At 35.6% G+C, this 15,614-nt stretch overlaps 1 protein-coding gene across 1 annotated transcript in view; it reads left to right on the forward strand.

Moving 5' to 3' along the window:
- The window catches only part of LOC114358994 (uncharacterized), a 200,162-nt gene that overhangs the window by 33,979 nt on the left and 150,569 nt on the right, over positions 1–15,614 (forward strand). Inside the window, exon 2 of the mRNA XM_028313210.1 lies at positions 532–1,082. Within this exon, the coding sequence (XP_028169011.1) occupies positions 978–1,082 (105 nt within the window). The 5' untranslated portion in view covers positions 532–977. The remainder of the gene's footprint in view (positions 1–531; positions 1,083–15,614) is intronic.

A 15,614-nucleotide genomic window follows, 5' to 3' on the forward strand; every position in this document is an offset into this window, starting at 1 on the left:
AAAGATAGATTTGGACATCCGGACTGGAAACGTGCGCTTGTTCGATCCACAACACATTTGCGTGTCGTGCACGAAAATTTACGATTGGATGTCGATGCGACCGTAAATCGTGGGCGAAATAGTATTCATTCTTGTATCTTATTCAATCTGATGCAATAAACGATGGATAAATGTGCAGTACCTACGAAACATGCAGCAGAATGACGTTTGAAAAGTTTAAGCTGGGTTGCACCACCTTATTTTACCTTAGCTTTGCCTTTAACTAACTTCAAATTAATGTCTGTCCAAAAACTTTATACAAAAAACACTCAGACTTAAAGTGTCTGCTGTCTATACCTACTATAAGGCGCTTCGCCCAAATACCTTAAATTGTATGCCCTCTTTAATTCACAATACTTTTGTGATGCTATTGTCTCCTAGCGTACGACTTAACAAATTTTATAAAACACGTTTTAATAATTACCCTTATTATAATACGAGTATGTTCTGCAATAAAAATAAGGCACTAATTTATCTTTTTCTTTGTTTCAGATGCGCGTTTCAAAGACAATTAATGTACAGTGATCTTGTGAACTAAACTATGAAGACTAGTCTGTCAGATACTTTTCCTTAGTTTTCCTCCTTCTTTAGTGAAAAACAATGAAGTGACGTAAGCATGTAAACGGACTAATATGAACAGATTCTTTAGGTCGTAAGTTAGTTTTATGTAGCCAGTAGTGAGTGTAATCGTTAGGCTAGTTTTTTTCCTTAACTTATTAGTGTTAAAATAGGATTCACATTGTGAAAAAATAAGTGTAGTTTTAATTAAAAGTGAAAGTGACGCTTAGTTAATTCAATAGTGTTAAATTTAGTGTTGAGTAGGAAACGAATCGGTGTTCGAATCGAAGCGGGAGGGACGCATAATGCATTCGTTTATCGTGTTTGTTTCTGAAGAAGTTTGTTGAACTTTTGGTTGCTGTTGGTTGACAACCATAAAGATGTCTTTGCCGATCAAGAGATCCCTCAGCTCTGAGGGCGGCGCCACTTCCAAACGGGACTGGAAGATGCGCCTTAGCCTGAGGAGCCGCAGCGGGCACAGTGTGGTGAGTACCTTATCTTCATTTCAGCTACACGACGTCCACTGCTGAACATAGGCCTCCCCCAATGATTCCCATGTTGACCGGTTGATATTAGCGGCCTGCATCCTACTTACCTCTAATGAAGTAGCTTAAGTTAAATTCAAATATGTATTTCATTAGTTTGTAGCCCTTTTCAGAGAACTTGCACACGTCCCAAATAAGCTTGCCTTACCACCCCTTCGGGACAACGTATCTGCGTTAATTTCAGATACTATTTTAGACTCTTCATCATGGGTATAAGAACTTTGACACTGATATTTTCGTCTCTCTTCTGTGGGAGTCAGAACTATAGAGCCATTTTACATCAGCCCAAATGAGGCTGGTGTGACGCAACTAACGTTCTAATACAAATTTTCCAAACAACACATTTCATTTTTCATTCGTAACCTAAGAGAGAGCCTCAGTTATTAAACATGAGTAAATTCGAATTACCAAGTGAATATTTGGAGATGTGTACGAGTATTTGGACCTTACTTACGTAATATTTACTGTTGTTGTGCCAACAAGTACAAAGTTTTCCCGAAAACAAGTTAACAAATGTAGCGAGCCGTCATTACGGCTAAACCTAAATCTCGTTAACGAATGAATTAGACCATCTGTAATTAATAAATACTAGCGGCCGCCCGCGACTTCGTACGCGTGGACCTGGTTTTACTGGTTTTACCCCTTAGTTCGTAAAATCTGTTGTTTGATATCATGTTGATAGATGGCGTTTCACGGCTTCCACCGCTTGAATATTTACGAACGTCAAAAACAGTAGTTTGTCCAGCGCTGTAGATTTTAACCAATGACGACAGATGGTGCTTTTTAGACACGTCTTATTTATTTGTTGAAATTTATTTGTCACATATCGTCATAATATATAGCCTATATGTTAATCTGAGTTATAAACAATCATAAATAGTTTCAACAAAATTCGTTCAGGAGTTTTTGCGTGAAAGAGTAACAAACATCCAAACATCATGACATCAAGACATCCAAACTTTCGCATTTATAATATTAGTAGGATTCCTAACGATATTAATTACTCCCCGGGGCTAGGAAATTATTTTTTCAAGAAAACGAATCAATACAAATTCCTTTTGGGCAGGCTTTATTAATTAAGTAATGATTTCTCGTTTATTTCTTAATTACACCACAGAGGTTTTCACCGCCATTTTCTTGTCTAAGAAAATGTGGAGTATCTTTTAAATATGTCGCTGATAAGGAAATAGAATAAAGGTGTTATATGAAACAGTATTCATAATCTAAGTGTGGAAGATTGTTAGATAATTCTAAAAATAAGTATCATGACGTTTTCGCAGAAACTGGCACAATGTTCTATTTTCACACTTCGTCGACTAGGATTCGAGAATTCTATATCAGGTGGAATCGTGTGGGCTTTTTTTTGAACACAATAAACTAATTCATTCATGTGTACAAACATGGTAGAGTTGCTGCCCACTGATACGAAACTACCCACAAATCAGTGCTCGCGAATGTTAAAATGTGAGAGATAAGTAAGCTGCCTTATAGAGCATTCCTGATTTATACAATACCCACAAGGTTGGAAGTGTTTAGGCGAAGTTTGCTACCGATCTCAAAGGATTATTTCGGAGGAATGCTACACCCAGCATTTAGTGATTAGGACTGAAAATAGACTGAAAACCCAGTTCAGATGATGACATACTAACATATTATTACAAAATCTTTAAAGCCGGTTATGCAAAATACTAATTAGCATTAAAGCCAATTAATTGTGTCTGATAATTTATCCGAAAACACCTAATTATTAAACTAAAACTGTTTGCGATTTAATTACGCTTATCATATTAATTTCAATAGGTAATCTCCATCCCGAATTGACGTCAAATTATTATTTATAATTTACCCAGACGGACCTAATAATCGTAATATAAATAAAGTGTTATGGCTAGTCCTAATTGAAAATAAATAGTATGAATACAATAGATAATAAATGGGAAAAGCAAATACAAAACTCGTTGAATAAGAGGTTGAGCAAACGTAGACACTATTATTGTAGCTGTCATGGGACACCATCACCTGCTACCAAGTCGTTGTGTCCGGTAGCGGATCATCATTTCAACCATAGGACGTCCACTGCTGAACATAGGCCTTCTCCAATGCTTTCCATGTTGATCGATTGGTAGCGGCCTGCGTCCAGCGCTTCCCTACTACCTTTATGATGTCGTCGGTCTACCTTGTGGGTGGACGTCGCACGCTGCGTTTTTCGGTACGCGGCCTCCATTCCAGAACCTTGCTGCCCCATTGGCCATCAGTTCTGCGTACTATGAGCGCTGCCCATTGCCACTTTAGCTTGCTAATCCGTCGGGCTATGTCAGCGACTTTAGTTCGTTTACGGATCTCCGCATTTCTGATTCGATCTCGTAAAGAAACACCGAGCATAGCCCTCTTCATAGCAAGCTGTGCAACTTTGAGCTTCTGTATAAGGCTTATAGTGAGAGAATCCGGTATCCGGTAGTGGATATTGGCTCGAAAACGGCTGGGCCGATAAAACTGATTTTGGATTTAAAGAGTTTGTCATGGATCAAGGAAGGCTTTCGGTGAGAAAATATGAAGGACATAGATGTAGATGATACGAATTTCACTGGGTCATCTAGTTGTAAGTTAATGTTAAAGTTTACTGGTGTTGCTGCACTAAAAGTGTCTAACTCTGCGCGGGACTGTTGATTTCAAAAGTAATAAAATATCCATTAAAGGCTTGTATGCGATAAAAAATACTATTATAGTATACGTATAATTACCTATAGTCGAATTGAGTATCTCATTTTTTAAAGTCTCTACTTTTGCGCAGCCTTTCAAAGTCGTATCTAAGGCCTAAACAACATGCTGTTACTCAAAGATCTTTCCAGCTTAGAAACGGCCGAAGGTCATTAGCATGAATACTAATTTAATGACTGTGGCCTGTCAAGGTTGAACGACAGCGAAACGTTAGTAATTTTCGACTAATTTTGACGTGAACAATTACTAGGTACCTATATCAAAAAGATAAACACTGTATTTATAAGACAGGAGCGTGCTAAACCTATAAGCAGATGGGAAAATTTCCTTTTTGTACATTGCATGCATTGGTGGTAAAACAAAAACATTTGAAGTTCGCTTCGTAATCTTTTGTTCTTATATTGGCAATTAGAATGAAACTTGGGTAGTTCTACTCACGGTGGAATTATTTAGGACCATAAAATGAATCTCCAGTTTTTGTTAGTAATCAGTATAAACAGTGACTAAAGACCGAGAATATACTACAACTTATCCAATTTTTAACGGGCCAGACAAAATTATGATAAATATTGATTTTATAGCTGTTTTTCTATTTTCGATGGACAGGGAAGTGAGAACATATACAGGATAGTGAAAATTTAACTGAAAGATGCATTTGAGTTTATAGTCTTTATTCTAAAAATAATAAAAAATACTTTTATGTGCATCATAAAGGTCCACTATCAATTGAACATGGAACTCATTTACGTTGCTTCTTTTTCCGTCACCTGATCTCTTTGACTTTTCCCTACTATTCGTATCTCCTTCTATTATCTTCCTCTTCTTTCCTCGACGCTTTTCTTCGACTGGAAACAATTCGTTAGTATCTATTTTCGGCATCTCCAGCAATCCATCAGGATCATCAATGTTCATTCAGTCCCAGTACACTCGTAAGGTCAACCAAGTCTGATGAATCAAAATACTGGTGTTGCAGGCATTACTGGTCTCAGTTTCAGATTCAGTTTAAGCGTCATCAACATTTGCTTTCATGGAAGAATATTTTTTGATGCCTATTTGGAAGTGCTCGCACACGTTACTGCAAAAACAGCTAAAAGTTTGTATAGAGTCAAGCAAGTCAAAATGGAGTATCCAGTTTCAATGGAGTGTATGCATTTGCCTGCACTTAGTGTATTTGTAAAATGCCTTTATATGGCAGTAAGTTTTGCTGGTTAGTCGATATTAACTTTTCCATTTTCTTCGTAAACCCAGGGAAATGATACACAGGGAAGTGAGATTTTTGATGTATTTTGCCAAAATCATGAATTATATAAACTTCATATCAAATTTAATATTATCAGTCAATGGACGCAAGCGAGTTTGACAATATTGTTTCATAATTGCCCTAAAATAATATAAAATACTGTTATAAATACGTAACAGATGAGTGAGAAGTTGTCTGGCCCAGACACGACAGACGATGATAACAGCGTAGCTGCGTCTAACTGACTGACGATTTGGGCGAAATAAACGTTTCACTAGGCGAACTTAACTGCATACTTAAATACATAACAACGACAACGTGGCTTACCCTTTGTTTTGTTACAGATTTTAACGTGTTTATAGGTGGCAGGGAAGTGATACTTAATTCGTGTCGCCTTTGTTCAGCAATCAAAAAATTATGTAAATAGGGAATTCAAACATAATCCATATAGGTTAAATGAAAGATACACTAATGGTTACCTTCAATACAATGTTATTTTTGACTAATTATATTTTTATATATTTTTTATTGTGATTTACATCATGAATTCTGGAATGTCACCCCACAGGGAAATGAGAATTTTTCCCATTTGAAGCCATTTTTGTCTGGGATGTTTTTATTAAAACCTGTTGAAATTCAGTGACCAAGTACTATGTGAGTTAAACTTTATTAATACCCTAAAACGAAAACTAATAATTGGTAATTTAAGGAGCTGCAAGTTGAGCCCCGTAAAATTCCCTGATTTGTAGAACTACCCACTTAACAAACACGAAATATTTATGTTCATCAAGACCAAGTCGCAAGTTTTTAAACCCCCATTCGCGCATCCATTTTAGGCTATGTAGTGCGACGTGGTACCATCTTTTATTCTCTCTGACTAACACATTCATCTCACTTTGCATGATCAACTACTCTTTCCCTCTGGCTTTACTCGAGTATTACATTTGTTGAAAAATATCGCGCATTCTTCACCATAACTGAGTAAAAATAACATAAGCCTTTGATCAAACGCAGGCTAATAATACAAATAAAGTAAACAAAACATGTACCGTAGTACCGAGTTTACGACCTTTCCAAGTAACTTTTAATCACTATTGTTAGTATTCTGTTATTTCGTAGTACATGACCGTTATTAGCTTAGGCTTTGTCATAACAATAATAAACAATTACAAAGTTTAGGAACGCGCAAACCTGATGCCAGTTCAAACATGATTACACGCCCTATTATCTTCCGAAAGCCTATTCATAAACGGGGCTTACGTAGCCATGTTTATTTTTGTAAGCGATTCCTAAAACTCAGTAATGAGAATTTTGTTTGTGAGACCTTTGTTCTCTTTGTGCAATTAAAAATAATTACTGAATGCTGTAAGGTCATAAACATACCCACGAATAATTACTTGAATGCGTTGTAATTTTGATTTGAATACGACTGACGTAATATCGAATTTCTGGTGCTGAAATTGTAGTCTGATGGAAATTTAAAGGCCTGATTTTCCTTCGCTATTTTTAGAACAAAGAACGAATGTAACATTTTGTACAATCAAATTGAACCAATTACAAACTTAATATCCAATTTCATCGTGCATCCTTTTTCAGTGCCTATAGAGCTTTTAGGGTCGTGTTACAGCTTTTAGCTTTTTGATCGAACTTTGTGCTGCATATCGAGTAGTTTTTTTACAAGGATTCTATTCGGTCTAGTGGGTTTCAAATTGCACGTTCAATTTTCAATACTTTCTTTATACCCGCTTCACTCGATCATATAAGTACTCGTAGCTCAATCAAAAATAACAAAGTCAAAGTCAAAATTGTTTTATTTGCATGGACTATTTAAAATAGTTCTTACAAATCGCCAAATAAGTATTAACTGCCAAGGGCTTACTGTCCTTCAGACATGTTTCTAAAATTATCTTCAACTTGTCATTTGTTTGATATTTAATCTCCACAAAGACAAATTAACGTGGAACAATTAGAAATTCTGACAATAGAACTTAAACATTGTTAACTATTGACTATAGGGTTTCATTAATTGTGTTTTAAAAGCTGGATTTAAGGATTTGCTTAAATTGTTTTATTTACGTTAGTGTATTTTAGTACTCTATTATGTAGTTCTAGAGCTGGACTCTCGATCTGAAAGTATTCGATAATATTCCTATATCATGAAAGCCAAACAATTACGAATTAATGATCTCTTAACAAGTAAGTCCCAACTTGATTCGGTCTATTGTCCGCTCCTTAACGATTCTTTTCTATCTTTCTTTGTATCGTTTGATTAATCGGAGATCACATTAAATAGTATTGTTATCACTACTTATTATAAGACAAAGTCGCTTTCCTGTCTGTTTGTCCCTAGCTATCTACGCTTAGATCTTTAAAAATACGCAACGGATTTTGATGCGTTTTTAATAGATACAGCGATTCAAGAGGAAGGTTTTTAAGTATACCTAATACATGTACCTGTGCGAAGCAGGGGTGGGTCGCTAGTAGATTATAAACTACGTCTGAACTTCCTATTATCCTATATGTTTCATACAAAAATTGCTGAACGGATTTTGATGAAACGTTAAACAGAATAACAAAAAGGCTTTAATTTATAGCGACATTGTAAGCCGCGGGCAAAAGCTAGTACATATTTAATAAACGATAAATTTATACAATAAGACGTAAACATATTCGAATTCAATACGAAATTCTTGTAACTGTCAAGGTTTTAAAAGCCAATATAGTGTACAATAAAATATACCCACCTTATTACACAATAAGTAGTGGCTTACTAATATGCATCATGTAACCTTTCTTTGATTCTTCCTCTTGGGTGTATAAATAATAAAAGATACTGTAATAGAAATCTTACAAATGGGATTGAGGATTACAGAACAATCTTCTTCCCCGTGTTTTATAAGGTCTTAGGGTACCGTAGGCATGAATGGTACCCTTATAAATTACGTAAGTTATGCAAATGTTTGTTGGCCTTTCCACTATATTCCTTAACTCCCTAATTCTTATAATTTTTGTCAGATACTGCCTTAAATTTGCCTGCCCTTTTATTTTGGACTAAATTTGAAATACATAACCGTTTATCCAAGGTGGATTGAGAAATAAAAACAAAGTTAGTAATATTACTTCTGCAGAACCCTAGCCGTGTGAGCAATATTTGCTAGAAGTAGTTATTTCATATTTTCGATAAGTAGGTACTTACTTATAGAAAATATTATTCGAGTGTGACAATCTAACATAAAACTGATCAGACAAAAGTTTTGTGCTATGCCTGACAAAGTTTTGTAGTACCAATATCGCGTACTATATTCATATAGCCACAATATTCACAAAAACCTTTGATAAAAATCATCTGTTTGAATTGCTCTTGAAAATATTTCATACTAGCTTTCCGCCCGCGGCTTCACCCGGGGTTTTCCCGGAAATTATTCGAATTTTTCTCACCGTAAAAACCATCCTTGGACTTCAACGAATATTAAAAAATGTATTGGTAAAATCGGTCCAAGCGTTGTTGATTTATGCGCTTACTAACACATTTTGTGATTCATTTTTTATATGATAGAAGATATTACGTATGTGTATGAGACTCGTTTAAATTTAACGAACCTACGTAACTTGAGAACTGAGGTGAACTTTGCCAGTATTTGTTTTTTATATTTCCAAGCCCCAATTTGCGAAAAACATCGTTTATTTTAGTAAAAGTGGAATATTCGCAGAACTGACTATACATTTTTGATGCAAAATCACACTTATTACTGAACAGTAAAAGAGTTTTAATTATGTGCGCGTTGGTTTTTTCTGATGATATCTTCTTTAAGTTAAATCTTAGTTTTCTAAAACTTCAATACCTAATCTAAGGCTGAGTTGCACCACCTAACTTTGACCGTAACTTCAACGATAACCGGTGTTTTTTTTGTATGGAGTTTGACAGATTTTTGACGTTTCTCAAAGTTAAAGTAAGAAGGTGCAACTCAGCCTAAGGATCTAGGATGTACTCTTATAATATCCATGCAGCACAGCCACCGGTAGAATCTAGTAGTAATACTGACTGAGTTTCTTGCGCTGCTTCTTCTCAGCACTGGCCCATTTATAGTCCCGAAGCAGTGGTCTGGTTAATATTGGGACGTGTAAAAGTGCTTTTTAAAAGCCTATTTGCAAAATTAAAAATGAGTTTTATGAGTTTTATAAAATGTAGCAATTACGGTAATGTTGATGAAAACATAAATTATAAAGCTGGTGTTGTGATTACACCTAAACAAATATTAATTAATACATTCGATTGTTTGTATAATTCTAAAGGCTATTTATCTTTGTTTATGATCCAATTCTACGCCGTTTATCAAATAGAAAGCTCCACTATTCCCGTCTATCAAAGCATTTTTTATTCCGGTTACATAGTTCCCGAGGGATGCGGCATACTCTCCCTTTGATGATCCAGTACCCATGTGGGTCGACGGGAAAAGGCACGTAGAGTATATTGTAACTTAGAAAAATGCAGGCTTTATTAATTTTGTGAATTCGATAATATGATGAAAATTTAGTAAACACAAGGATATAGTAATCACATCACATCACACTAATATTATAAAGGCGAAAGATTGTGAGTGTGTATGTTTGTTACTTCTTCACATCTAAACGGCTGGAGCGATTTTAATAAAATTTGGTATGGAGTTAGCTGACACCCTGGATTAACATTTAGGCTACGTTTTACCGCGGGTAACACCGCGGGGCACTGCTAGTAATATAATATAAATAGTTATAACACACTTTATAGTACACCACACAAGACAAAAAAAGAAACAAGATTTGATAACAAACATCGAACATGAAAGAAATATACAAAAGACAGGCACAATTTAGGTGGTCTTATCGCTATAACGCGATTTCTTCCAGACAACCTAGAGTTTTTCAGACTTGGTATAAAAAGGGAAGAAGGCCAAGAAAGCCTTAGTGCAGTCCTCCTTCCTATCAAACCTTTCTTTAAATCTAATTAAAAGGTATTGTTAGGGCTCTAGGGACTACAAACGAAGCCAGAAATATATATTGGTTATGAGTTACAAATACCTACTACCTATACCGCATGTATGTAATCCTGTCTCACTCTATAATATATGGCCGCCTGAATAAACTTGAGTGAAAAAGTGTTTCCACTGTCTCAATTGCATCAAAAGCTTCAAACAAATCATTTAATTCAGTTTCCATTTTGCCGAATATAGGCGTGGTGATTGACAATAAGCGAAAGTGACAATATGCGTGACAGTTGTGGTGACAGTGACAACCTGTGTGCTTACCATGAGTTTACGTTAGGTGAGCTCGCTAGCGAATACGTCAAAAAATTCTATGAAGATTTTATTTCTTGAAAGTAGCCGCTAGGGGCGCTGCACAATATGTCATACATTTAAATGTCATTTTTTTACGCAGTCGCTAGCGAGCACACCTAACGTAAACTCATGGTAAGGACACTGCACGCGCAGTGATCGCCATCGGGGTCGCGGCAGTGTGAAACAACATTTGCACGCGCATTGGTCGCCATCGTCATCGCCATCGCTGCACGCGTTGGTTTGTCCGAACCTTAAATAAAACCTTGCAGCTTATGAAGTAGAAGTTTTCTATTTCTATGGAAAGGGTCTATGTCTCCATATTTTATTGCAAATTATAATTACGACCTTCCATAATCCAATAGGCTAGTTGCCTAAAAAAATTTTTTTAGTCCGTAATGTTTAATATAAAAAAATATTGGACCCGTATAATTTTATTTGTCAATCTAACAAATAATTACATAGTTATGGTGCGTTGAAGTTGCGCACGACGTCACAACGTGCGGAATTTTTAAGCAAGCGTTGACGTCACGGGCCTCTTCTTATGAACTTTGGGGTGCTTTATCTCTTTAAATTTTCATTAGTTTGAAAAAGTGAAAAATACGAGTAGAGTATTTTTTGATAAGTTAACTGACGGACTAATTAAAACTCTTGCTTTTTGACCCAGGCAACATCCCCATTCTCTATTACAAGCGACCTTAGTTGTAAAAGCTAACATTATAATTGATAATATAATCAGTTTTCATATGAGCACGGATACCTTTCTTCCTGGAATAGTTCCATCCTAATTCTCAGAACGGGTCCCATTCACCCACCCTATTTTTAGATTCAGCCTGTTACTACTGGGGTAAGGTATATTCAATGCATGTAACTATCGTTCCTCACAGGCCAATGTCAATTTAGGAGCAAAATAATATTTATATCCTTATGCCAAAGACTACAAACTGAAAGAGCTGCTGTGTTGAACTGAAGAATTTTTCACTGTTATTGATAACTAAGATGGGGCAACTACCCAAACTCAAGCTGGGCTGCACCATCTTACTTTGACCGTAACTTTAACGATAACCGGTGCTTTTTGTATGGAGTTTGACAGATTTTTGACATTTGTCAAAGTTAAAGTAAGGTGGTGTAACTCAGCCTCAAACTCCGACAGTAAGAATCATCACTTCGATCTGTTATATGCCATTTCTCTCCAGTTATCAGTTAATACGGATAAGTTGTTGTTAAGTGTATATAATTTAGTCGGTTGCGAGACATTCGAGTTTGATTTCGACTACGTACGATTTGCTCGCACGAGTATTATAAAAACTTTCACTGAACTGCAAATAGTGTTTATTTAATGAAAACACAATGGTTTAGTGCCATTCTTGTGTGGAGTAAACTTGACCTTCACTGGTTGGGTTTTTATTGATGCTCAAGCTGTAGATCCTGTCTATACAGGAGTTGCATGAGAATAGTCCCGTAAACTACAAATAGGGTTCCAAATTGCAATTATGCCACCAAAGGAGCTGTTAACGAGTCTCCGATTTAACTCAGCGGTTTAGTAACAGAGCGGTATTGGCTACGGGCGGTCTTTTTGCATCAGTCTATTTTAGACTAGAGCTGTTTGGTCAACACCAATGCACCCGCATAGCCGGAACGAACACACAGCGAAACTGTTTTGTACTAATTTACCAGTGGAGCTGTAGGTACGACTACGTGCGTACCTACACATTACAAGGAAACGAATGGTACAGCTTGTGAGATTTCTAAGTGATTTTTTTAAATTTTGAAACGAAAAGCTTATTTGGAAAATGGGATTTTATTTATGTAAATATGCGGTTTGTTATTAGTATTCTTAAAATATGAATACTGACCTAATGAAGGTAGGTACTTTGCAATTTTGCATGCAATATTATACGAGTAATCGTTTACATTACCTACATTAGATTAGATTGGAGATTACTCTCCATTTGAAAAGCTGCTTAATTGAGAAAAAAAAATACACAAAAATATTCCAATTTTCACTGCAAAATAAGACATAAATAAAAATACGGCACACAAAAAGAAAATATACCTAGTACCTACACATTTAAAACATAAGCCTCTTTGTGGGTATTCAGTTAGTAGTACATTCCTTTATTCGTTTCACCCGAAAAAGTACTCGAAAATGGGAATCACCTTTTTAGTTCGGAATTAAGTGGAAAAACCGGGAACAAATTGTTTGCACCGTTTATCGAGGTAAACATAAAGCCGACGAAATAAACGAATTCAAATATTGGCGAAATCAAAACAAACGCAAAACGGTTTAATTATGTTCATCGAAATATTGTGTTGGTATTTAAATAACGAGTGAAGTTATAACGCGTTAACGATAAGTGAACACCTACCAACGTACCTGTGCTATTGAGTATTGCAAGTACAATAAATTGTGAATCTGATTAGGACTGTTAAGGTTGATTTACACGTATTAAGTAGATAATTAAATTTTGCTTTATTTTAAGTGATAATAGACACGTCACTCTTTTACCCGAGCAATTTAAAAACAGTCCATATGGGACTGTTTATTTTTAAATGATCAAATATTTGGGGCGATCGACTATTGCCATTTCTTATTCCCCATGGCCGTAACTCCTAAAGCGGAAAGCATTAATTCCATATCTATAAGTGACTTTCCAACTTCGTAGAAGTTTCAAGAAGAAAATATCGGTTTAGAATAAACAGTGTCTTTTCTTAAAACTCCCCGACATCCTCCAGGAAAACTTGTGGGAACAAAAGAGACTGTTTTGACGAGCGTTTTGTTGACGTTCCCGTGTTTTTGCAAATCAACAATTCTATTACGTTTGTGAGAATTTGGAATGTGGCACGCGTTGGAGATAGGAGCAGGGCACCTGTTTGTGCTTCCCTTCCAGTGACGCGTTGTTTGAATTGAATTACGTGAATAAATACAAAACATTGAGCGGCCTTTTGAAGACGCGTCTTTTAATAGCTGAAATTGTATCGAAATGACACACGATTTTTGCTATCGTGATTTTAGTCTTGTCTATGTCAGTACCTTTATAATTATGTTTTCTGTAATATTTTTCTTTTCTGTGTAAGCCAAGTTGGGGTTCAATGCCTTTTTTTACTACTAAACTCTCAATACTTACGAGTGCTTATATTCTATTCAGCACTTCTGTAACAATTACCATTAAATCAAATCTAACAAAAATCAACAGATATTTTTTAAAAGAATTATTACATAAGCTAACTTCTTTTCTGATGCGTTGATAACAAAGCCCAATTTGTGATTGATAACTATTTTTGCTCCACTGTAAAGCATCAAACCAATCCCTTACCACTAACCTATCCCATGTGACACGTATCTGAAACAATAGAGATCCTTATTTTGTGTCTACTCATCTTCAAAACAATCAACGCCAACGGACCGTCAAAGTCATCAGAGCCTTCGTTAATTTTAATTGCAACCAATTTGGCGACTTCATTTATTCAAATCAATTAACGGCTGCCAGTGTACAGACGGCGGCACGTTAAAGTAAACACTGTAGGATGTTATTCAGTTGTAATAGGGACGATTTTGCAAAATAAGTTTGAGTCTGGTGTGCTGTTTGTACGTCGCTCCTAGCTCCCCCAATTCAGTCTATTTCTGTGCCCAAACAAAAGGGCTGCCTAATAAAGCTAGTGAGCGGCGCGTCGCGCTTTACGCTGTAGCTGTACCAGACCGATTGATTAAGTCCTTTGTCACCACAACATTAAGTTCAACTTAAATTCGATTTATTTAGCTCTGTGAAATGCTTTTGTCATGAAACTTAAGACATCAAATAATTCGAATGTTTTCAGGCATTGTATAAGAAATACTAAGCCATATAACTCGATAAGGAATAGGCAGTCTATGCACCGAGATTTACCTTAAAAATTAACTCTTTTGAATGCATATTTGCGCACAGAATCTGGCAATTTGGCCAACTAATTGGCGGCACACGAGCACCCAGTGACGCTGATTAATATGTGTGACATACCACTACCACTTACTAATTAACTGCCGGCGAGTTTTGCTGTGGATGAATGCTCTTAGTGAGTATCCACCTTTACCCAACATGCATCAATCAGAGCTATTGTAGCGCCGGCACGTGTTCGCACGTAATTTTAAACTTTATTGACTTGTAAACAGAGATTGAATAGCCTCGTCAGTTCTCTGTTCACTGGATGACTAGCAAATGCAACTGGGAATTGGATTTTTGAAGTTATAGATTCATAATTAAGTGTATCAGTTTAACTAGGTTCTATATTGGCTCACATAAAATTCTAAATCCTATTCTTTGTCTTACTACCGATTTGTGTTCATAATAATCTCTCTTCATAATTTTATTTTTCATACTTTTTTTATTCATACATTTTTATTACTACCATCGGAGCTCATAACAGTTAGTAATCATAATTTTTTTATCAATACTGTTACTACCAAGAACCATTTAAAATACATAATTTTTATTTTCAGATCTTTTTTCTTCATAACATTCATTGATCATATTGTTTTAATTAATAATGTTGTTACTAAGAACATACTTCAACTCATAATGTTGTTGTTCAGAATAATTTACTTTATAACAGACATACTCGTATCTTTAAAAAAATCATATATAATTTAATAGAGTAGATAAGCATGCAGAGCATGCAGCATGAAAGCAAGCATGCAGCATGCATTGGTATCTCCTCGTCTCCGGCGCTGCGGGATGTGCAGCCCTTCGCGCCTCCGGCTTTTAAATTACACTCTAGGGGTAGGGCAGACAAGACTACGTGGAGTCGGTTTTGGAGCGATTCGTTTCTGCCACGTTAGTTTTGTGGCACAAAATATTGCCTGTTTTGGTCCATTTCAAATTGATTTAATGTTAAAATACGAATATAGACATCATGGTTTTCAATAATATGGAATACACGTATGAGTAATCAGTTTATGAAAACAAATATTAGGATACATCACATTTATGAATATTATAGTTATTTATTTGAATAATTATGAGTTTTGATCATTAGTATAGAAAAATATATGAAAACAAATATTAGTAAAAACTAAGTGTATGATTAGTGATATTATGAATATCAATGATTATGTTTTTAAATATGTAGGTTTTAAATTTTTTATGAAGAATGATCATTATGGTATCAAATTGTATGAGAAATATTTTCGGACCTCCAATGATAGGAATTAAAAAGTTATTTAAG

This window comes from Ostrinia furnacalis, unplaced genomic scaffold, assembly GCF_004193835.3.
Source record: "Ostrinia furnacalis isolate ACB-3 unplaced genomic scaffold, ASM419383v2 OfSCF4162, whole genome shotgun sequence".
NCBI lineage: Eukaryota > Metazoa > Arthropoda > Insecta > Lepidoptera > Crambidae > Ostrinia > Ostrinia furnacalis.